Raw genomic sequence first — 22,619 nt, forward strand, 5'->3', positions numbered from 1 at the left:
TTTGCAGACACCTGCACACTAGAGATAGAGCAGCTCGGGACCATTTCCAGCTGCAGTGTGCCAACGACACACAGTTCCTGTAGGTGAGGGGACAGAAAATGCTTTTCATTTCCAGCTTGTTTCACAGGGAATTTTCTGTTTTTGTTATGAGACAGAATTGGAGATAAAAGGTGACAAGTCACTAACTAGAGGGAGAACTTGTTTCTAGATCTCTGTGTATCATGTTCAAGCCAACATTTAGGAAAGATATGACTATCCTTAGTGAAAATAGCTACTTCAAGACATTCACAGCTGATAACTGTTTGTCTGTCTTTGATCTTATTACATCCATTCTGAGTGAAATTGAGTTAATTATAAGGAAATTGCATTTATCCTGTCAGATATATAACCTTTTTTCCCCTCTATTTTGCCTTTGGTTTTTACACAACGGATTATTTAGGGTAAATGATAATGTAGGAAAGCAATGAATTTAGTATAATGTACTGAATTCCATCCTTTGATCTCATATGTGTCATTCTTTGACTTTATGGAAGAAAGAGGGCAGTGAAGATAAAATATACTTTATCTGCACTACTGGAGTAAAAACCTGAAATAATAAGAAAAGACTTATTAAATTATTGGTTCATTTGAGTTTTGCTGCAGTAGCAGAATTAAATGCAAAAAGGAACAGAGGAAGAGTGAGAATAAAGGGAAGTAATGTTCTCTTTTGTCTATTGTTCTGTAGAGGTTGAAGTTGTTAGTTATAGCTCCCTCCTCTTTGTATAAGCAGGAGATTTCACGTACAGCTCAGTCATGCACACAATACAGTATACACATTAAAGTTAATGTTTGTCACATTCATTATGACTAATATTTACTTTGAAGTTAATTTCTGAAGAAATTATTCAGAAATATAGCTTTCTGTATAAGGCACAGTGTAGTTGGCAATTCTGATGTGTAGCTATAAACTCTGTTGTTAGAGAAAGCATAGTTAGATATTCTATGCATGAAGAAAAACACACATTGCATGTGCACTTAGGTAGTTATTATTCCAGTAGAGTTTCCTACTGATGACCTTGCTGTTTGAAAACAAGATGTTGAACATTTCTCTTCACCATTTTTTTCTGTCAAATCAGATCATCCAGAAGAAGCATTTACCTTGGTGTTTAGTTCAAAGATGATCCATCCAATCGGTAAAACTGATGCCTGATCTTCGGCAACAGCAACAGCAGCAGGAGGAAACTTAGAGCACCTCTAAGTGTTTTCTTTGGAGTTTGTAAGAGCCATTTCACCTGCACCAATGTCAGATTTTTCAGGAGGAAAATTTAATCGCCCTAAATATGATTTTACATTGCCTAATTCTAGGTAAACCACTGAAGTCCCCAAGGATTGTGGCACTGAGCATTGACTAAAGGAGCGTACGTGGCCATTTGATTTAAGGACTCCTTTTAAATGGAGCCTAACATTATCATCTCTTTATACATTTTACAATAGTGTTTATTTAGTGGCACATAAATGCTACAAGGAAATATGTATTAGAAACAGTATACCAATACCAAGACACAGTCCTACTTATTGTGCTTTTTAATGCTATTCCGTTCTGTTGCAGTGACCTCTGTATAATAATAAAGGCCTCAGTTTTCAATAATGTTAGATTTATTCCAGAGAACTGTCCAAAAAAAAAGGAAAAAAAAAAAAAAAGAAAAGAAAGTAAACTACTTAAGTCTGCTGTATGCTTGCATTCCATATGGGTTACATTTGTTGATTTTTCTTCTTCTTCAATTTACTCTGCAGTAAATCAGTAGTATCTCCATTTACGTACCTGGAGTTACACTGATATAAAATAGAAGACAGATTCATTGTATTAAATCTCAGTTTAATGGGTTTGGATTATACTTCTATTGACAGATAGAACAATTCCAGCATTTTCTTTCTTGGATTAAGGCCTCAAAGCCTCAAAAATTCAGGAGTTATAGTGAACAGCAAGTTGTCTTTTTAGGGAAAAAAGGTTTAATTTTTCTTCCCTCCCTCACCTCATCTTTTTTGTGTTACAGTTCAGTTTGAGAAAATGGAGATACAGTGAAAGATGATTTTGGAATAATCAGCTTTTTACGTTTATGAAATTTTTGTTACATAGCCAACTTCAAGATAGTGAGATTTATCACATTTTAGGTCCTGACATACCTACAAATGACCTTAACATCTGCAAACAGTTCTAACTCTGAGATAGCTGAAACAATTTTGAGTGCCGCCTTTGTGAGTTCTGGAACTGAAGGAATGGAGTAGGGGTAAAATTTTCTTGACCAACTGGATAATGCAGTGAGGGGAAGGCAGCAGCAGGAGATGAAGAAATTTGCCTCAGGCCAAAACCATTCTGTCTTCTGTTAGGGAACTAGATTTCACAAGGATTGTCTTAAACAATGGGAAACTACACTTTTAAAATTAGCTTAGAACATTTTAAAATGCTCTTAAATTCTTTGTCTTCTAGCATAGCAGAGTCCTAGCTGTTGACCATCAGATTAAATTGGCTTTTTTTTAGTAAGCTTTGAAGTCTCAAGTTGGGCAAAGTAACAACAGAAAGCTTCTTCTAAATTAAAAAAGTATGAGAAATATAGCTCTTCCTAGGCATTGAGTGAATCTTTATACAGCTTGATGAATTTGACCTGCAGTGTGAAGAGTCCATAAAATGCTCCATGGCTTTTTTGATAAAGTGTAGCTATAAAATCTCAGTGTAAAACTAGAAAGGTGAGATACATTAGCTACATACTCATCAGAAGGGTATGGAGACATGATCTTGTTGCTCAGAACAGAGCTAATGAACAAGAAGCAGCATTGATTGTGCCATTTTATCAGTTAAGGTTTTGCCCTAACCAGATCTGTAATACCAGCCTTCCCAGAAACTGGTATAAATATATTAGACAAAAGAAAGAACATAATATTAAATTAGGGGTTTACCCCGCAAAGAGATTTCATGATACTAGATGATGGAGCTTTTTATTAAGGTTCATTTTTTAGTTCTTTTGTTTTATGATATGTTTTTAAAATGATGCTCGTCACAGAGACTTAAACTTGCCCTCTGATCTTGTACATGTCTGTTAGCTAATGAAATCAGCTGTTTTGCTTATGCATGCAAACCTGAACCACACGTTTCTCATTTGGGGATGCATAATGGCCACCTTGCGATTAGAGGTCTTCATCATATTGTGAAATTGTTTCCAAAATATGCATTGGATATCTGATTGTCAAACATTCATACAAAGCCTGCACGGAATGTGTATGGAAGAGATTTGCTGGGTTTAGGGAGTATGGCACCTTTCCTCAGAAAGCAAAACAGTACATTTACACCTCTATCTAAGCTCAGTTTCTGGTCTTCTGACTGCTGCACTTATGCAGTATTTTCACACACAGTTTACTCCTTTTTCTGTATGCTTCATCTGAACTTTCTTAGATATGTCTTGAGGTGGATCCCTTGGTGTTTTGCCCGTCCAGAGGTAAATTGACAAAAGGGAGAAAAGGTGATTTCCTTTGTAAAACTGGAGCTTTTCATTTCTTAGTTGTGCATAAGATGCCTGCTTCCTAGTGTCCTTGATCTGCATCGTATCTGTGGATTTCTTCTCATGAAATGAGATCGTGCTAACGATTTTGTGCCTACATTTTCCTTTCAAATGTATCCCCCATCGTTTATCAGCTCAAATAACCTTACGAGTATATGGTAGCTACCTCACTATGCCCTCCAGCACACTGCTCCATTCGGAGCAGTTCTGAGCCAGTGGCTTCCTGACTTAAACTTTAAGGTATTTTGTGATAGCTATATTACTTTTATTGAGTGTGTAGTCTTACCGATGAGATCTTCAGTGCTGAATTCTTCCCTGTGCCTGATTCTTCTGGTTTTGTTCTTGCATATTGAACTCCAGGCATTTGAAGTCAAGACTTTGCCATTTTCCCCCATGTGTTTGGATGTTAAACATTGCATGGTAGTTTTGCCAGTGCCTGGCTTTGTCCTGGTGTCATTGGCCAAAATTTTCCCTTCTCAATTGTTTGTTATTTCATTATAAATGAAAAGACAACAACTGCAACAGAAGAAACTTATATAAAGATAAGAGAAAGCAAAATCATGTTGCATTAAGCATTGTGGATGTGTTCTGTCAGTCTGTTGATGTCAGAGCATGTTTTTACCCAGCATATAATCTTTTTTTTTGTTTAGACCTAGTCTTTTTGATGCAAAATGATATATAAACCTTTCAATAGGTCACTTTTCCCATCATACCTGGAAGTAGGATCCCCTGCAGCTGAGATAAGGAAATGCTGATTTCTGCAGAAAGCTGCTAGACATCAAGTAATTTAGAATGTGTTTCTTCACTGCATGTTTAGTGTTCACAGTCTAAGCTATACTGATCTTGAAATGATGCTGTTTACATGTAATAGATTAAATGTCACCAAAAGATTCCTTTTCCTTATTAAATCCACGTTCCACAAGGTTAAACTGAACGTCTGGTATGAGTTGTGCTTAATGCAAACTTTCAAGGCTAGGTCATAACAGCCTTTTGTCATGTCGGGTAGTAATATTCCCTCGGTGACAGTACGATTCCTTCAGCCCTGTCAGGTGGTGAATACTGACTACAGCGAGGTGAAGGGGCTTCCCTTCTGCGCTGCTCCCCCAGCATGCCTGCCGTGATTGTGAGAGTAAGGGAGAGGGTCAGTGAATGGAAGCAGAGTCTTGCTACAGCCACCACCACTTCTGGCAGAGCAGCTCTCTGGACATACAGAAGAAATAGTACTATATAAAAAGAGATGGAGAAGTTCTTGGCACAGATACTCCCCTTTTAGAGCGTGTTGGACAGTAGCCAGATGGACAAAATAGCCTATAGAAAAACACACTATTTTAGAAGTATAATCCTATTTAATGCAATCAGAGTAATATATTAAAAATCCCAAATACAATTAGTAAATATAAGTTTTATAAGGGACTCTGACTTGCCTTTACAGATTCATTAAGGCAAATACCCTTTCATCCCTCCTCAGAAAGTGATTACCTTTAGATGTTGATCCTACAGTGATATATGGAGCAAATAAGATTTAATCTAGAGTGAGATCAAAAGCCCACTGAACTCAGAAGGAATCTCATTGACTATAATAGGTATCGGATAAGGCCCTTGTTTGATTTTGCTTTGAGATCAGAGTGGATTCTTTCATGAGAGAAAGAGGATGTTTGTCTAGCTTCTAAGAGATTTCGTGATTAAAAAATGATATTTTATTTCTAGGAGGACTGTCAGAGAATTTGACCTCTTTCCAAATATGGAAGGATACATATGTGTGATTCAATGAATATGTATATATGTACCTACCTTCTGGAGGTGTTTTTTTTTTCTTCCCCTTCCACCTGCCCTTCCTCCTGGTAGTTTAGAACAAATCTTTCCAGTTCAAAGACCTTGCTTTTGCTTTTTCTTTGAATACAAGTATGTTTTTTTTACTCTTTTTTTACTGTATGGGAGTTTTTTTTCCTCTTGCCAGAATGACTTCTCTTCTCATACTATTATCTTTCACCTTCCCATCAGTCTTTTGGAATGTCTCATTTAGAAATAATTAAAATCAGTAGTAATTCAAATTACGCTATCTCTCCTTCTAGTGATGGTACAATAGCTAACAAATACTAACAGGAAAACAGTAAACGAGGAGAAAGAGCCTAACCATATAATCTGATGCCATTTTACATGGAGGAGAACCAGTCTTATAAATCTTAAAAATATGTTGGATGTCATCTCATGTTGAATGACATTTAATTACAGACATTTGCTTTTCCTTGAGAAATTATGAGCAAGGGCAGTCCTGAAGCAAAATGTCCATATTCTAGAATATAGTCAGAGCATACATATTGTTATCAGTTTTCTCTTGCATGTGTAGACAAAATGGACATTGGATTATTGTGTTAGACAATGTGATACCTCTTGAATGCTCTTAAGGGGAATAATGATGAATGGTAGTGTAGCCTGAGTCTTTTTACTGGACTTTGGAGATACAATCAGAAGCTTTCTCAATTTCTGCCTTAGTCCAATTCTGCACCCTCCTCAGTCTTCCCTGGCTATTCTCTGTGTATTCTAAAAGCTTTTTGATGGCTATTATTTAAATATTCAAGATAAATGTGCCTATAAATTGGAGTTGAAAAATTCCTACAAAAAGGATAAAGGACTGATAGCATTTGACAATCCATATCCAGTTCTTAATCTACTTACCTACACCTTTTCAATATCCAGGGATTCAAATAATTTTTCATTCTTTGTATACAAATTTAAGTGATTTAGAATGTGAGCTTTCTAAACTGTTTATAGTGTTTTACCAAATCAGCTAATGCTAGAATCAAACACAGTAAAGGAAGCTGCATAGTAAATACTTTAAAGGAGCTATATTATTAAGAGAAAAATATTTACATACCATTTATCCTGTATCTTCAACATGTTCCTTAAATGAGATCTTTACTGTAAGTAAGCTCATACTATCGTCTGTGTACTAAACACAGATGGTATAATATAAGTTTAAATGCTTGATTTCAGGCAATTCTTATTGTCTGCTTAAATCATCATACAGCCATATTACTTATATAATAGAGAAAGAAAACAGTAGTTAAGAATATATAATAAATAACATGCAGCACAAATAAAATAATTTGGGGGCAGCAGAAGACACATGATGGTTTTTGTCTGTAATAATTTTGATTCTATTACCAGAAGAAAACCTCCTTTATTAATTTTCAGTTTAACTTGATGTACAGTGTAAAATATGATCTTTAATAAAATTTTACATAATGTCTGTGCATATCTATAGATTTTCTCAGTATGAACACGAATTAGGGTAACACTTCAGAATGAGTCTCTATTGCTATAGTCATTTCTCTGCTGGTAATATAAAGCAACAGACTGACCAGTAGCATTGATAAAAAATCTATTATCTCACTAAAATTAAAATAAAATATATTAGTGGAACTACAGAAATTATCACCAGTCATGTCTTTTAAGTTGTGTAAAAGTTTCAGATTCTATAATGACACAGTTTTAAGCAGGTTCTGAGTTTCTGATGATTTTCAGGGCCAGGAACATACGGTGACCTGTGCAGTGCTGTTGGATCCAGCAATTAGTTCTGAAGCTGTGATCTGAGATGGAAACATTTCAAGCACTGTATGAATTTGAAAAACCTACTAATAAACCACTCACTGCCAGAATGCCTCTGCAGTTCAAGTGTCAGTAAACAGTGAAATACAGGCACAAAGTTTAAATAAACATAGGAAACCATCCTGGAGGAAAGCTCTTCCAGCACTGGTGCCCATCTGTTTATCCACCCTTTACAGTCAGTTGTAGATAGACCTCCTCTTTCATGAGGACTTTACAGAAGATATGGGTTAGCTTCAGCCCCTTTGTGTGCTTGTAGCCCAGAATATTTGCAACATCTTGAACTATAACTTGGAGAAATGTAAAGTCAGTTCACAAGACCTACATAATATACATAATAAGAGCTATCAAAACCCCCAGCCACCAAGATAAACATCATCTCACTTTGTGCAAGCTGGGTCTGTCTCTTCCCTGATAGCACAACCTAATACAGTAAGTTTTAAAGAAAACTTACAGTCTCGCAAAACAGCGTGACGCTTCTTTAGGTGGAATTAAAATGTACAGTGTATATTTCAGTTCTCTTTCTCATGTTGTCAACAGTCAAAGTGCGATTGAAATAATTCTCTCCATAACCTGAAGAAGGTCACCTTCAAAATATAAAACTTGAGACTATTTCATAGTTGGATTGTTAAAATTCTGAAAAGACTGTCGTTAATTATTCTACTGTTAGTAGAACTCTAGCTGTTAGACTTAAATATTGCTGATTCTATTTTTATAAACTGTGTTGCTAATTTTCAATTATTTCTATATGAGCTAAAATACCAGATTTCAGTATCTCTTTTGACAGTCGACATTACATGATCTGTATCTCAACCATCAGATTTTATTTCAGATTGGCTTTATTACGAAAAATATTCTTCTTCCACACATGAATATCTACACAGTTTTTTATTAGGAAAGAGATATCTACTGTATAACAGCTAAGAGAATGACTGTAAAAATAATTTCTATATGGGAATCTAAATATAGTAATAACTACATATACATGCATATATAATAGCATTAATCATGAACATCTATTTTGCAGTAACAAGTTTTTCATTATTAATGTAATAATGAAAAGAGAATGCACTCCCTTTAAACGCATATGCATGAATCCAAAATCTTGTTCATGGAGTATGGAATTAGTCTCATTTCATGAGTCAGTTCTGCTACTTCCACCTTTAACCTTGTGGCTTATTTGTAAAATTAGCGTAATTCTTTTTAAAAGGATAATCATTTATGACTAAAGTTTCTAACCAAACTCTGCATTTAAAGTAACCACTCTGGGTAATTTAAATACAGTCTTTCTATAAACATTTTGCATTCATTACAAGGAGAGAATGGTCATTTTATGCAATTAAAAGGATCAGTCACAGAATGGTGTAGGCTGGAAGGGGCCTCTGGAGATCTAGTCCAACCTGATCACCTAGAGCAGGTTGCCCAGGACGTTGTGCAACTAGTTTGTTTTTGAATATCTCCAAGGATGGAGACTCCATAACCTCTCCGGGCAACCTGTTCCAGTTTTGCCCAGTCACTCTCACAGTTGAAAAGAATTTTACTGCCACTATGAATTTATTTTCTTTTTACTTCAACTTGAAGGACAATGAGCAGATGCATACCTGTGACTTAAGTAACCATGTAAAAAATTGAGCATACTTAGATGTTTCTTTTTTTTGTTAGTGATTTTCTTTGGAAAAGAAAAAGATTGCTAGAGAGTACATTAAACATTATTCATCCATTTACGTTGTTAAACAGGTACTTTAGAAAATGTGTAAAATCTTCCAAAGGTTGAGCCATTTTATGACAAAGATGTTTGGAATAAATATGTCATTTTTTTAGTGTGCTTTGCTATTTCATAATACCAATCAAGAGCTACCTTTGTAGCTCTTGAGTTTTCTCTTTTGCATATTCAGAAGAGCTAACTTTTCTTCCTGTTATCTTTATAGAATTATTTTTAAAGAGAAAACTTGAATTATAGTTTTCATCTATATTTTATGACTCTTTTCTACATAGCAACATTTACATTCTGTCCTTGACTGAAATGCTGTAGTTGCTGCAAAATAGGTGGTAGCACAGTAAAAGAATTGTGTGAACAAAGATTTGCTTGAAATATCAAGTGCATGTTCCTCACAGATGTTAGCCTTCTAAGCTGCAGGATAATGTCACCCTCTTAATATTACACCGAAATCTTGACATCAGGAACATATCCCAGGAGGAGGCTGAATTTTATTTCTTCCTCTCTGTATACATGTAATTCTCCATGATGTCTCTAGTGGTTACATGGGCCTAAGAAGACTAGAATAAATGTATAGATTACAAAAAGAAAAAAAAAGCCAGAATTGTGATAATTAAATGCTATATCTTATAGCAACCAAGTAAGTAAACTCTGAAGCAGAAAATCCATGTTTTCTGCTAATATCTGAGAGACAATTTGATTGTTCCTTCTGTGATCTCTCAAGCTTTTGCTATAATTTTTGGGGAAGAGCTGTGGAAGCCTGTGTAGCAACGTACAACATGCTTTGCAGTTCTTCATATAAGTAGATAAACCATTTTCCAATCACCACATTTAATTATATTATCTGGTACCATAAACAAGTGACCTGTGTTGTAGATTACCTGGCACTTGCATGTATTAAGTAGTTTGTTCTTTTTTTGTCTCATTCTTTTCTGAAGAGCTTCACTGATAACGTGCCATTTCTTCCTGTGCTGTGCTGTTATAGTATAGAACCTACGTTTGCCACAATATTTCACATCTTTTCTGAAAGTGTATTTCCAAAAAGTAGAAGTTCTGATACAAACATTCAATGCTAAGTTCTGGGTCAGTATGTGACTTGTGCAGGAAGAGTCTGAACACTGCAGTCAAACCACCATAGAATATGCATGTGTTAAGCTTGGTTCAGCACAGAAACTCTACTTACAGAAATGACTGTACCATCAAAACTATATTTATAATTGTTGAATATTTACCAGCATATTTGTACCTAATTTCAGTTGATCTGTATTATATATGATTGTGGAGCAATCATGTCACTAGGAATATTAGCCTTTTTCTGAGACTGATCACATTGAAATGTTTGACAGGAAAACAGGCTTATGGAAATGAGATCTCTGAATATAAAATCAGAATTGTTGCTTTATTTATGAATACTTTAACCTAAATACTTTGCTGTAGTTGGTATAATTTTTGGACAAAGATGATCAGAATTTCATGTTACGCTTAGAAAAATAAAAAACTAAGCATTAATTTCATAGTGACATACTATTTTTTGTGTCTCTGATAGAAATCACAGTTTGCTAGTATAGCGAGAAAATTCTGAGTGTAATTTAGTCTTGCAGGCAATAGGGTCCTTTATATTTTTCATACAAACATAAGATTGACTTCTGATCGAACTGAACAGTAACTTATATAATTCTAGTACATTCTCCTTTAAGACTTCTAGGCTTCTTGGTTTCTGGAAAATTTACTGAATTTAGCTATATAGCGTTTTGAATACATTGTTGAGGTGGCTGTAGAAATGTATGGTCTTTTTGTTTCGGAATTAGCACGGAGTCATTTGCAAAATCATCGGTGTTGGTATTTGCCTAAATCCAAGCTGTTCTGCTAGAATTCAGTTACTATATTTGAATATTTTGAAGTGTCCAAGCTAGTTTACTTATTTTTCAGGAATGGAGTACAAGAGTGTTGGCTCTTCTATTGGAAAATATACTAGAATTAAAAATAATCTGAATAGTTAAGTTATGAGCAACTTATAGACCCTGAGGATAATTAGCTTTGCGATAATGAAAATAAGTGAGATGTAGTTGAAATAGAAATATGTTTCATGTGAAAAAAGAATATACTGTAGCTTTGAAAGAAAATTGTAAGGCTAATGTCATTACCATCTATCACATTCATATTGGAAGAGTTGTAGAGTGCTAAAGTCAGCCTATGTTGGAAATCCATTTGGAAAATTTATATTCTCAAGTAAAGGTGCAGTCAAGTATCAGACCCTGAGATTCTTCTTGCTCAAAGAATACTCAAGGAATTCATACTCTAGTATAAATTTACTATAAATCAGGATTGTCAAGGTAATTGAGATTCTTTCCCTCCCCCTTATTTAATCAGCGGGTCAAATATTTGCCACCTTTACAAAATATGAGTACAGTTTGATCGTTAATAGTTTCTCCACCGCTTAAAAGAAATCACTTCGTGTTCTGCAGGAGACCTGAGACATGTTTGTGATGAGATTATTCTTGATTTCTCATAGTTGCTAATGTGATTGAATTCATAGCCACTGTAAATCAAGGCTCTTTTGCATTACAACTAAAAGATCCAAAACCTAGGGGTTCTCTGAACATGTTTTTCTTGAAAGGTTCTGAGCAGTCTGAAAGATATCACTGATTAGCACCTTCCCAGTAACTGATGCCCTGTGATGTTACTGCACTTACTGTGGACTCTGTCAAAAAATGATAAGGAGCAAATCTGTAGCTGGAGAATAAACAATTAGCAAATGAGACATTTCAAGCTGAGTTAAAAAAAAAAAAAAAGAGAGAGTAATGATTGTTGTCATAAAGTTGTAAGGAGAAGTCACACAAATGAAGAAAAAATGTAAATAAAATGAAAAGATCAAGAATATGCAATTGCACTTGCAGAGAGAGAGCTTAGTAAGAAAATGTTAATTCATCTGATAAAGTTTTATACTGGCTATTAGGAAAGATGTCAAGGAAACTAAAATTCTCCAAGGATCAATCGACATCTGTACCCACTAAAGTAATTGCATTCTTAACTGTTGAGGTTTTATTGACTATGTAGCATTCTGAAAAAAAAATAATGTCAGAAATAAACTCTTGTCTTCAATTTTTGTATGGCTTGACCAGTCAAAAATATTTCCTTTTAGAAAAGAAAAACACAGACGAAATAGGATTTAGAATCAAAGGAGTAAAAATAGTAACCTTTGGTAAAGTAGTGGATCTTGATGAGTCACCCCCTAAATCTTTGAACTCCTTTTCAGAGAGAGCGGCAGCTTTGTCGTGCAAGGTATTTAACAACATTTTCACTTTCTGACCGCCTACTCATGTTGATGAAGGATTTGTAGTAACCCAAAGAGAAGACCATAATGATGTGTAGGTTGCCGGCCTACTTTCTACCTGAAAACAGATGTAAGGAAAAGTCTGGCTCAGGTTCTGGCAGCATAAATAGATAGTTACAAACAAACTGATTCACTGACAGCATATTGGACTAATGGAAGCCATCATACTACAGACTATATGAGTAAGCAGATGAACTTGCTGCAATCTGTCTGGTTGAAATCTCCAGCATGTTAAACGATCTCATTTTGCAGAGAAGCCTTTGATAAAGTAAAAGCAGAAATATGTATTTCAGCTATTAATTAGGTTTTCAAACAAATGTCATGAAATGGATTACTTTATCTACACAGACCCTGAGTGCTGAAGTCAATTAACACATGCCTAAACCGTAAACACTTAACTCATATTTCACTTTTCGTACAAATAAAATTGCGTTGCAAATATTGCAAATAGTTGCATCACGAGAAAATCTACTAGGATGTTCTTAAATGCTGCCTTAAAATATTGATAATAAACTTTAGAGTCAATCTAAAGACTGAAATGTTTTGAGATTTTAAATGCCATAGGTGTCCCCTATTCCATATGAGGTAATATTTTGGGGAACATGATTCTGTTATGTTAACAAGTTTAAAATTCCTCTGTAAAACTCGAGTCTGACTGTTTTAATGCATTACAGGAAACAGCCATCTGAGGCAAGGGGTCAGCGGTGGTTGCCATTCCTGGTGGGCGGTTCAGCTATATTCGACACTTCGTTTATACAATCACTTCCTTTCTTCCTTTTCTTATTCACTTGTGCTGTCTTGTCTTTTGGAGTTTTGGGTTTCTTGATGGCAGGAGTCCTTGATTTTTGAAAAAAGGATTTTTATTTTCCATGATTGTAAAGCAGAGCTCTGAGTGCTGCTCATGTGACAAATTGCACTTTGTCAGTTTGAAGATTAATTTGACAAAATCATTGTGGCAATATGCATATTGTGCATGTATACTTAAGTGATTGATCTTTATTTTGCATTTTAATCAATAAAAGGTCATTATTCCAGGGTTTTGAAGAAAAATATTAAACTCACAGTCATGCTATAGTATCTGGGACACAAAGAAACTTCCCAAAAGAAACTCATTCGAGTTTGCTTCAACACTGCTAGCAGTTGTTTTTGATGCTTCACCATATGTGCCTTCTTCAGAAGTGCTTTCTCAGACTGGCATGCTATTGGGCAGAAGAGCTAAAAGTTTGTTAATTGTAACAGAGATATTTGTCTCCTTTTCATATACTACAAGATTTAGGAAGTTAGGACCACTTTTTTTTATGGACTTCCAGCTCTGTACATTTAGATCCACAATCCTGCTGCCCATTTCTCCTTTCTTAACACATGCATGAATCTCTTTAAAGAACTGCGAACTCTTCTATAATAGGTTTGCAGGATTTTGAGGAAAGCAAAGCTGCTGCTAACTCTTTGCTCCTTGTCTTTCTGAGCATCTTCCCTTAATGGTGAGAAGAGACAGGTTTTTATGAGGTCTGGCACGAAGGAGTGTTCAGCAGAACTACTGGTCCCCTCACATGTACCTCCTGCTTCTCAACACGCTATTTCACATATATCTGACTTTGATTCTGTTTGTTTTCCTCATGTTGGCATCACAGGTGTCTGATCCAAGAAACAGTACAACATCCTTAATGTTGAACTCCTTTGCATCTCTTGGTTTGTTTTACCACCTTAGTGTAGTGCCTGTAATTTTTCTTTTTTGATAATACTGAACACATTTCCCTGAAGGGCTTGATTTTTTGCAAATGTGTAAAGCATGACAGTGTGTGATAGCAGTATTGAAAAACCTCCAACAGTTATTTGTTCTGTGTTATATAGTGTGAGAAGACCACAAGTTGGCCCGGGTTTGGAGGTGGAGTTCTCAACAAGCCTTCTTGGAGCCGGGCATACGGAGAGCCTCAAAGGGCTCGCACTCTCGGAAGGACAGTTTTTAGAACACAAAATAGAATGAGAAAATTTCTTTACCAAAGAGGATTGGGGTTTTCTGGGAAAGACAGATAAAAAGAAAAGGGTTTGAAAACAAATTCCCTTTCTTTTTCTTCACTGTGTCCTTGCAAGGCCCTGTGCTCTAATTTTGCCCTTTATCAGTTATCTTGGGTCCCAGGGAAATTGTCACAGTTCTGTCAGGATCCCTCTGGTAGTCTGCCTTTTCCCATGAGGGAATCCGCCCGGGGCTGCCTGGCTGCTCCTGGGTCTGCAGGCCCCGGCCCCGCCACCCAGTGCTGCCACAGCTCCTTCTCCCTGAGCAGTTGTGTGGCTGGAGGGGGGCTCTGCCCTTCCTGGGGGGCTCCCCCACCCCAGCCCGAAACAGCCCGAAGGCAGCGGATGGGCGCACGGCCTCCCGGCGCCTCAGCCACGGCCATTTTAAAGACATATGTATTTCCCAGACGGTAAGCTGAGGACCAAGTAAAACATACATGTGCCTTATCACGTATCTTCTTTCAGACACAATCACCAGAGGGAGGAAGAGCTACTAACAACGAAAACAAATAGAAACAGCAGGTACTTTGCTATAGTTAGGGCTGAAAGAAGATACCCAAACGGTGCTGCTTGCTGTAGGTGCAAGCAGAATAGAAAGTTCTGCAGTGTTTTTTGAGGGTCGGGAAAAGATCACATAGTTTACTGAAAAGCTGCCTCTTGGCAGTGTATAAAGCAAACCACAGGAATCAGAGGCACCCGCTGGGTTTTACACAAAGTCAGCCAGTTTTTAGGCTCTGCAATAATGGGTCAGACCAGAGGACTATTACTTTTATTGTTAGGAAAATTATTTGTTTCCTATGGCCTCCCAGAAGGAGTAATGTCAGGCGAGCCTCCACAGTTTATTTCAAAGGAATTTGTAGCAATTATTATACTGAATCGCTGACATATAAGATCTCGTAGCAGTCAAGTCTCAAACCAGCAGCAGAATGAAGATTTTTCTGGCTGTAACAAAGACAGATTTTTTGAGGAAAAGACGGTGAACTTGGACTTAGAAGTTCTAGGTGAAAAGTGACAAGAGTACCAGCCCAGGAAGAAGGTTGATGGAATTAAATCTCATCTGCTGACGCTCTTATTCTTAATCAATGTGCTCAAATAGGATTAAATTCAAGTTCTGAACACAATTAGTAAAAATGTTGTCAAAGACTGCTGACATTCATGTCAGGTTTATATGTAAAGTTCCAACAGGGCAGTGTGTGTGTGTGTGTGTGTGTGAGAATTTGTGGGGGCTCTTTTTTCGACCTTTTTGTGAAATCTTCTCTTTTTTTTTTTTTTTCCACTTGAACCTTTCTCCACTGTATATTGGCTATAAGTTTTCTAACTTAGTTTGAATGTTATCTGGAAGTAAGCATTTCTGCAATGATACTTGTATACCTGCATTGCATCTGTTGCCTTGGATGCCTTGACAGTACTTTAAGTACTGTTTTGGAGGATGTGACATACAGATTAGCTGATTATGAAAAACAGATAATTTGGCTATATGTAGCGGCTTGGGCAAATTGTGGAGTTCTTCAGTCTTTACACTGAAGGTGGAAATTTGGGCACCATTCTTTATGGCATCTGTCTTTATCTGAGATACCAATGAACAAATGCTTGTCGTTGCTACAAGCATAATACAAGTTAGTTTTTTTTTTAAATAAAGCAGAGTTAGAAAACCAATTTCAGTGCTACAATAGGAAATTCAAAAATTCGTATTTCAACTTTCTCTTTTTTTTTCTGAATGAAAGAAAGCTTCTACTTCTCACAGTTGACATAGTTAGCTGAGTCCAAGACTAGTAAGTAGATAAATCTTCAGAAAAGCTTGAAACTTCTCTAACTAGTGCTCCATCCCTTTATGCAGGATTTAGCTCTAATATTCACAATTTATAAAACATATGTAATTTTTGCAGCAGCCCTTGTATACCATTCAATATAATCTATTATTTAAACAACAGGCTTCTAAGCAAACATACATAGATCATACTTGAATGTCATCATCTCTTGTATTTTGCTATTGAAGCAATCAGATTTTAGAATGGCAGATTTTTACTGACACCAATTCACCCTGCACCCAATTTTGTTACATTTTATATTGTGAAAACAGAGAAAGATGGTGGCTGGTTGCTTTCATGATTTGTGAGTTAGCGATCATGCGTGACATTTTCCTTTCATGATATTTAGCTAATGTAGACATCAACTTGTAGCAGAATACTATATGGAAGTTGTTTTGTTATCTGTTCTAATTCTGAGCAGTGAGAAAAGGTCTGTTTACTTGCTTGAGATTTTGAAGGTCTCTCTGCGTTTGGTGTTGGCTCACCTGCTTGTTCCAGTAAAGACGCAATTTCTATTGGAAAAAGAAATTTTCTCAGAAAGGTAGATTTAGCGCAAGGTTAGATTGCTATGAATGGTGAGTTTCTCTAAGAGTTTGAAAGTAAAGGAGATGCAATTAGAAAAAACGAACATTTTATTGTGCCTTTTAGTAGTTTATTTTTGTGAGTTCCTTTTCACTACTTACAATGGGTTTTCTTTTTCCTAAAGTGAAAACAGAACCCATTTTTCCAACTCTGATAAATAAGATGTTTGATATGTAATGGAGCCTACTGCCTGCTCCCCATGCCTTTTTATGTGAGTTATTGTTCACAGTAAATACTGTGCATACAACCAAGCATGAGTGATCTTGCGTAAGAACATCTGTGTGATGCAAGTGTGCATGTATTCGTAAAAACACATCTTGTATTTGCATAAATGCACACGTAATCGTACTTACGTGTTTAGAGTACAGACATACCTTTTATGCATACTTTGTTGTATATTATACATATGTAAGATGTTTGCATAATCACTGTAACTTCCTCGTACTTACCATTTTCTTTTACTTTCTTGTGTCATAGAGAACACAATCTTCAGTTTAAAAATGACAGACCTCCCTTAATATGCATTCTGAACGCAATATGCGTTCATAATAAGTGTGTGATTGACGTTTACGAAGCAAAAATAGCTGATTTTAAAACTAAAACTATCTCTATGTTGAATTATATTTGTGTACAGGAAGATGGAACTGCTTCACAGTTCAAGGGTGATACCATATCTGATGACAAAACAGTCCCCCTCTTAGCACTGTGGTATTTAACAAATTGCATGGTGCTTCTGTGATACCTAGCAGAGAAGCTGTCAAACCAAACTAAGTTAGTATAAGCCTTCAGTAAGTCGAATCAATTGGCAATGTAAACTTAGTTTCTCTAGTTTCTTTCTTTTACAGTATTTTAATTATATTTGTGATTTTATTAATTCAACAGCTAAAGTAGCTGTATAATGATTGCTTGTTCTATTTTGTTGTTTTCCAGCTCCCTCAGGCTCAAAAGGTAAACTGTTTTAATCAAATTTCAGTCATTCGCAGTAGTCACCAGTGCTTCATGTGTCCATGGTGTTGTGAGCATGGCGCAGTAGTGATCAGTGAAACAGTTCACTGTGTCAGAGCTCTGGAGTGGAGCATCAAAAGAAACAAAGCTGACATCAAAGCAGTGCCTTGTGGCCAGCTGAGGAGCGTCCTAAGGGCTGCTAGTCAAACGTATCAGCTTTTTGCACATAATGGACATATATTGGCCTACAACTTGAAAAGACCAGGAAAGCCATTCCATCAACAATTTGAAGATAGTAATAAGAAAAAAAGAAATTCTCCCCATTAGTCCGTGGGAAACCTCTCTGGATCCTCTTGTCTTTGTGGAACCCAGGGTATGGCTGGTGCCCTTTCACTGATCCCCACTGTGTCTGTCGAAACACCTTTGAATACATCCAACATTTGACTTCTAATAGCTTGCCTACAGTTTCACATAATATGCTTTTGTCTTTGAACAGCTTCCGCATTGATTTGGTATGTTACCAGAGTCACCATTGCACATCATGGTATTGCAATGATTGTGGCAAACTCAAAGAATTGCCTGATGTTTGTTGCATCATTCTTGTGTGTTTCACAAATATAATTAAAGCTTCCAAAAAACAGAAAATGTAGATGCTTTTGTGATTTGCAGTGCAAAATATCAGAATGAAAAATTTAATTGGATATACTGGGAAACAGCAATACCCACTCCTCTGATTTGTTCTTATTGTGCCATGTAAAGAACCTTTAGTATGGAAAGCTATGCATAGCAATTAAGTATCACTGTTAATAACAGTCTTGGACAATGATAAAAGTACAGTTTTTAATGAAAGCTATAGGTTAAGTGCTCTTCAATGAATAGCTTTTGTGGAATGGTTGGGGCATCCACAGACCTCAATACTTTAAAAGGGGTAATTAATGTATCCCATGCGCTCTTTGGTTTAAAAAGCAAGAAACCTGAGCATGAGAGCCTTTATTTTTATGATGCTGTATATTTTAGATTTCCTTGCTCATGGAGCTTGGAAAATCCTGTTTCTAATCTGCAGGTAACATGCTATCCTATGACACTAGACTATGGTCTATAGTTTTGTTCTTGTGTTCCGATGGTTGCACAGTGTACCAAATGCGATGTTATGGTAAGAAAAATTGTTCTTTTTCTGGAAATATACGGTTTAAAGAACTCTTTTCTTATAGCTTCCTGGATATGTGCAAGGAATAAAAAGCTGGCCAGATTGGCTAGCTTTGGCTTTTTCATGCTAACTCACTTGTCTAAGAGTTTATGCCAAATGCTTCTTTAACAGTCTGCAGAAAGAGGAGACAGGGCGAGGTTATAATATGCTGGTGCAGAAATGTTTAACCCATCAGGCTGTTTAGCAGATTGTGCCACGCGATGTTGTGTCATATGTTCTGATGTTTGTGATGCTGAGCTATTAAATAACAGTCTGGGATAAATTACTAGTTCTAGGTCAGTGAAAAAGCACGCAGTTTACATGGGAGGCCACAAAAGCCATTTTTTCAGTGTATTGAGAAAACTAATGCAGATCTAAAGCCACATATTTTGTGTGTGTGTGCTTATGTCTACTAAACTATGTGCTACCTTCAGGTAGAGAAGGAGGGGAGGGGTGGGAAGGATGAATGGGAGGGAGAAAGAGGGCAGATACAAGTAGTCCATGAGGGCTTTTAATAACTCAGGTAAAAGAAACCTTTTTTAAGCATAGCCTGGTTGCTTTATAAAGACTGTAGACTTTGGTGCAGGATAGACTGTTTGTTATTCCTAACTGACAGACTTTTCTTATTCCCTAATGCATTGATGTTTGTGAGGCCACCTTACACATGACTGTCAAAGCCTTACCCCTCTCTAGGAGTTCTTTTCTTCCTTGCCTCCACTTCCACCTGATTTGGATCTCTGTGCTTTTTTCCTGGATTCTCTTGCAGATCCTCAGTTTCTGGCAGTGTGCTCATAAAAGCTATGTTTTGGGCTCAAAACTTATGTTTAAAGCTACCCCCAATCTTCTTCCCTCTCTTCTATGAACTAACCCTAAGCAGATGTTTCTTATCTGTCGTCGTCTTATACCCTGTCTGAGTTTCTTGTGACACGAGTACAAGCCTGACAGTTCAGCTGAGTGCATCTGGATTTAAGGTCAGCCTCCAGCTATAAGGGCTTGCTGATCAGTGTTTGACTGGCCAACAGTTTGCCACAGCTCTACATCAAGCAATGAAAATCTGCTTGTTGGTTAACATGAGTCACAATGTGAAATTTCAGACGTAAATAGGGCTTTCTCAGTGACTGGTCAGGGTTTTTTCCCCATTACATGATACACAAGAAAATGCCTGATATCCAGACATTCTTCCAGCAAACTAGAACACGGCAAACACCTCCAGACCAGCGAATCCCTTGCTACCTGCAGGGTGAAGGGCAGCAGCATAGGGCTGATATATGCCTTTATGAATGACTTAGTCACTAGTGTACATGTTTTGCCATATGGTGTCTGAACTTGTACTGTATTTTTGTTGGAGTCTGTGTGTCATCTTGCAAATGTTTTCTCTATAAACATTTCAAACAGGCATGTCTCTCTAAACATATTCTCTTTAATCTCTGAATGATCTGAAAGAAAAATGTGGCATCCCGCATTTACCTTTACTATTTTCTATCCATTATAAATACTTGGTCATCTTGATGAAATGTGAGGTTTTTTTGTATGAAACATTCTGGGTACAGTCTTTTCAGTTTGGTCACAGTCATTAGCTATCCACCCTGAAGACTCTTAGATTTTAGTCTGAGGCAGTTAAATACCAATTAAAACCTCTTTAGGGTGTTATGCTGTCTACTATAAGTCAAATTATTGCAAATTCAGAATTGGAATGCAGATGAAATGAAGTGTGAGAGGTTTGAGTTTGATGTCTGTTGCACCATGACACATGTCTCGAAAAGATGTTTGTAGTATTCGCTATACTTAAAATAGAAAACACTTCAAAACCAAAAAATTAAAATTAGTTGCAGATGATAAAGATGCTGTTTTTAATATGGTTATATAGCTTTCAGGAGAAAATATGAAGCTAATGTGTCTAAAAGAAAGAGCTACTATCCAGAAAAATGGAAAAAATTCATGTGACTTTCATGTTATATATGTTGATTTTCTGCACATTTTTAGGTAACCATTCCAAAGAATTGACAGAATAATAATAAAATAAACTGATAACTCGGATTTGCAAAATTTCCAACTTTTTCTCTTTGGCTTCCAGAATGACTTTTATCTTTCAAAAACTTTTCAAAAGCAGCTTATATATTCATAGATGAATAAAAGCTATTACCCTTTAATAGCCCAAAAGGGTGTTTTGCTTCTTAGTAGGAAAGCTTTCCTTGCTTTCTTGAACAAACGCAGCAGGGTTCAAGAGCTGTTGTCCTACTCCTGCTGCGATGTTTTGTTCTACTTAGCCTGTGTGAGGAGGTGGAAGTGAGTACGTTAGACAGACAAATCAGAGGCAGATAGTTGTGTGTAGGAATATAGGCTTTTCTAAATGACTTTCTCTTGAAGAGAATCATATTTTGTCCATATAGAAATGTTTTGATAATGTTTGTTACCCCAAAGTTCCTGACAGCTCTCTTTCTTTCTTTCTGTGTTATCCTTTAACTCCTGTAAGTAGTGCTTTGCTCTCCTTTTATCTTAACGCTATCATCTTTCAGCCATTTGGGAGCATCATTTATCATTCCTCGCATCATTTACCTTCTTATACTTTGAAGTGTTGAATTAACTGTCACTGGGAGTAGAAAATAGAAAATTTGCAAAGGTGCTATTTCACTGAAGTGCATGACTGGTAATTTTAACATTTTTATAAAATTATAGAAGTTGTTAAATTGAATCTAATGAAGTACAAAATAATCATGTAGTAAACATTTGCATTTGACCCTGATTTACCATTCCTTTGTTTCTTTCTGTTTCCTGGTCAGGAGAGGAAATTTTACCTTTATAATGTATGCAAAGTGGAGCGACTCTAAGAAAACTGCATTAAAATTTTCATTTACATGTTAATTGCAATCTTAAATTTAGTTTCCAAATTTATCACACACCCTCATCAACAAGCAAGTTAATTTTTAGTATTTTGGGGCCAGTGATCTGCCAACTTTGACTAAGTAAACTTGCTAAAATAAGGATTTTTGTGATGTTTCGTTTCCGCGTGGCTAAATGCAGAAATGTCCCTCTAACTTCCTATATTGTCCCAAGCGATAGTTTGAATTTAAAACAAAAGAATAGCTATTCCTTAGTCTCGTAGTCTATATAAAACACAATTAAATAGCCAAACGGCAATTCTCTGGTGCTTCCAGCCTGCCTCACGGACTCTGCTCAGCACGTGAAGGCAAGGTTGTCACAGGGCGAGGAGGAGTGAGGGTGAAGCAAGGCTGTGCTGAGCGCGGAAGGGAAGAAGGGGTGGGCTGGGAAGGTTATACAGGGTGGTGAAGAAAAACCAAAAGCCTCTGCACGAAACCCTCAGATTCAGTATGTCCCTAAGGAATTGCAGTCTGCTGTGGCTAAAGTTGCAGCAGCAGCGTTGTGGCAACCGCTTTCAACACTGGCGCCTTGTCCAGGGGTTTGCGGCATTCCCATGCCCCGCAGTTTCACCCCGCTCTCAGCCCCCTGGATGCAGCAACGTGCTCACCTCAGCCTTTCAGTTCCCTCTGCACAAGGCCGTGCAGCCGGACGGGCAATACCAGCAGGCCTCCTTCCTCTTCCAGCTCCCTCGAGCCATATTTCCTTCCAGACCACAGACCAAAGTTTTCTGCGCCGGCATAGCTGCATGGTGCTCCTCCAACGCTCGCTCCAGCGCTTCTGCCTGGCCCCGTCCTATCTGCTAACCTTGCGTCAGTTTTGGTTCGGAACGTTAACTCCAATCTTGTCCTCTGTCCTCTAGAGGCAACAGTGTCTGGAATTTTTCTGCATTTGAACCTGTGGGTAATTTAATTAAATTTTGTGGAAATCAAAGCCCCTGTTGGTGGAGGGCGAAAATCAAATGGGAACGCCGTAGATCGAGATAGATTGCAATTCAAAGAAACATTTTTGAGAGATT

At 36.9% G+C, this 22,619-nt stretch overlaps 1 protein-coding gene across 2 annotated transcripts in view; it reads left to right on the plus strand.

The window, feature by feature from the left end:
- CACNA2D3 (calcium voltage-gated channel auxiliary subunit alpha2delta 3) overlaps window positions 1-22,619 on the plus strand; it is a 478,082-nt gene that overhangs the window by 319,133 nt on the left and 136,330 nt on the right. Inside the window, exon 14 of one of the 2 annotated variants that reach the window (XM_026096289.2) lies at window positions 17,524-17,541. The exons of the other annotated variant lie outside the window; for it this stretch is intronic. Coding sequence (XP_025952074.1) covers window positions 17,524-17,541 — 18 coding nt within the window. The remainder of the gene's footprint in view (window positions 1-17,523; window positions 17,542-22,619) is intronic. 2 annotated transcript variants of the gene reach the window in all.

The sequence above is a fragment of the Dromaius novaehollandiae genome, chromosome 12 (assembly GCF_036370855.1).
Source record: "Dromaius novaehollandiae isolate bDroNov1 chromosome 12, bDroNov1.hap1, whole genome shotgun sequence".
NCBI classification, from domain to species: Eukaryota; Metazoa; Chordata; class Aves; order Casuariiformes; family Dromaiidae; genus Dromaius; species Dromaius novaehollandiae.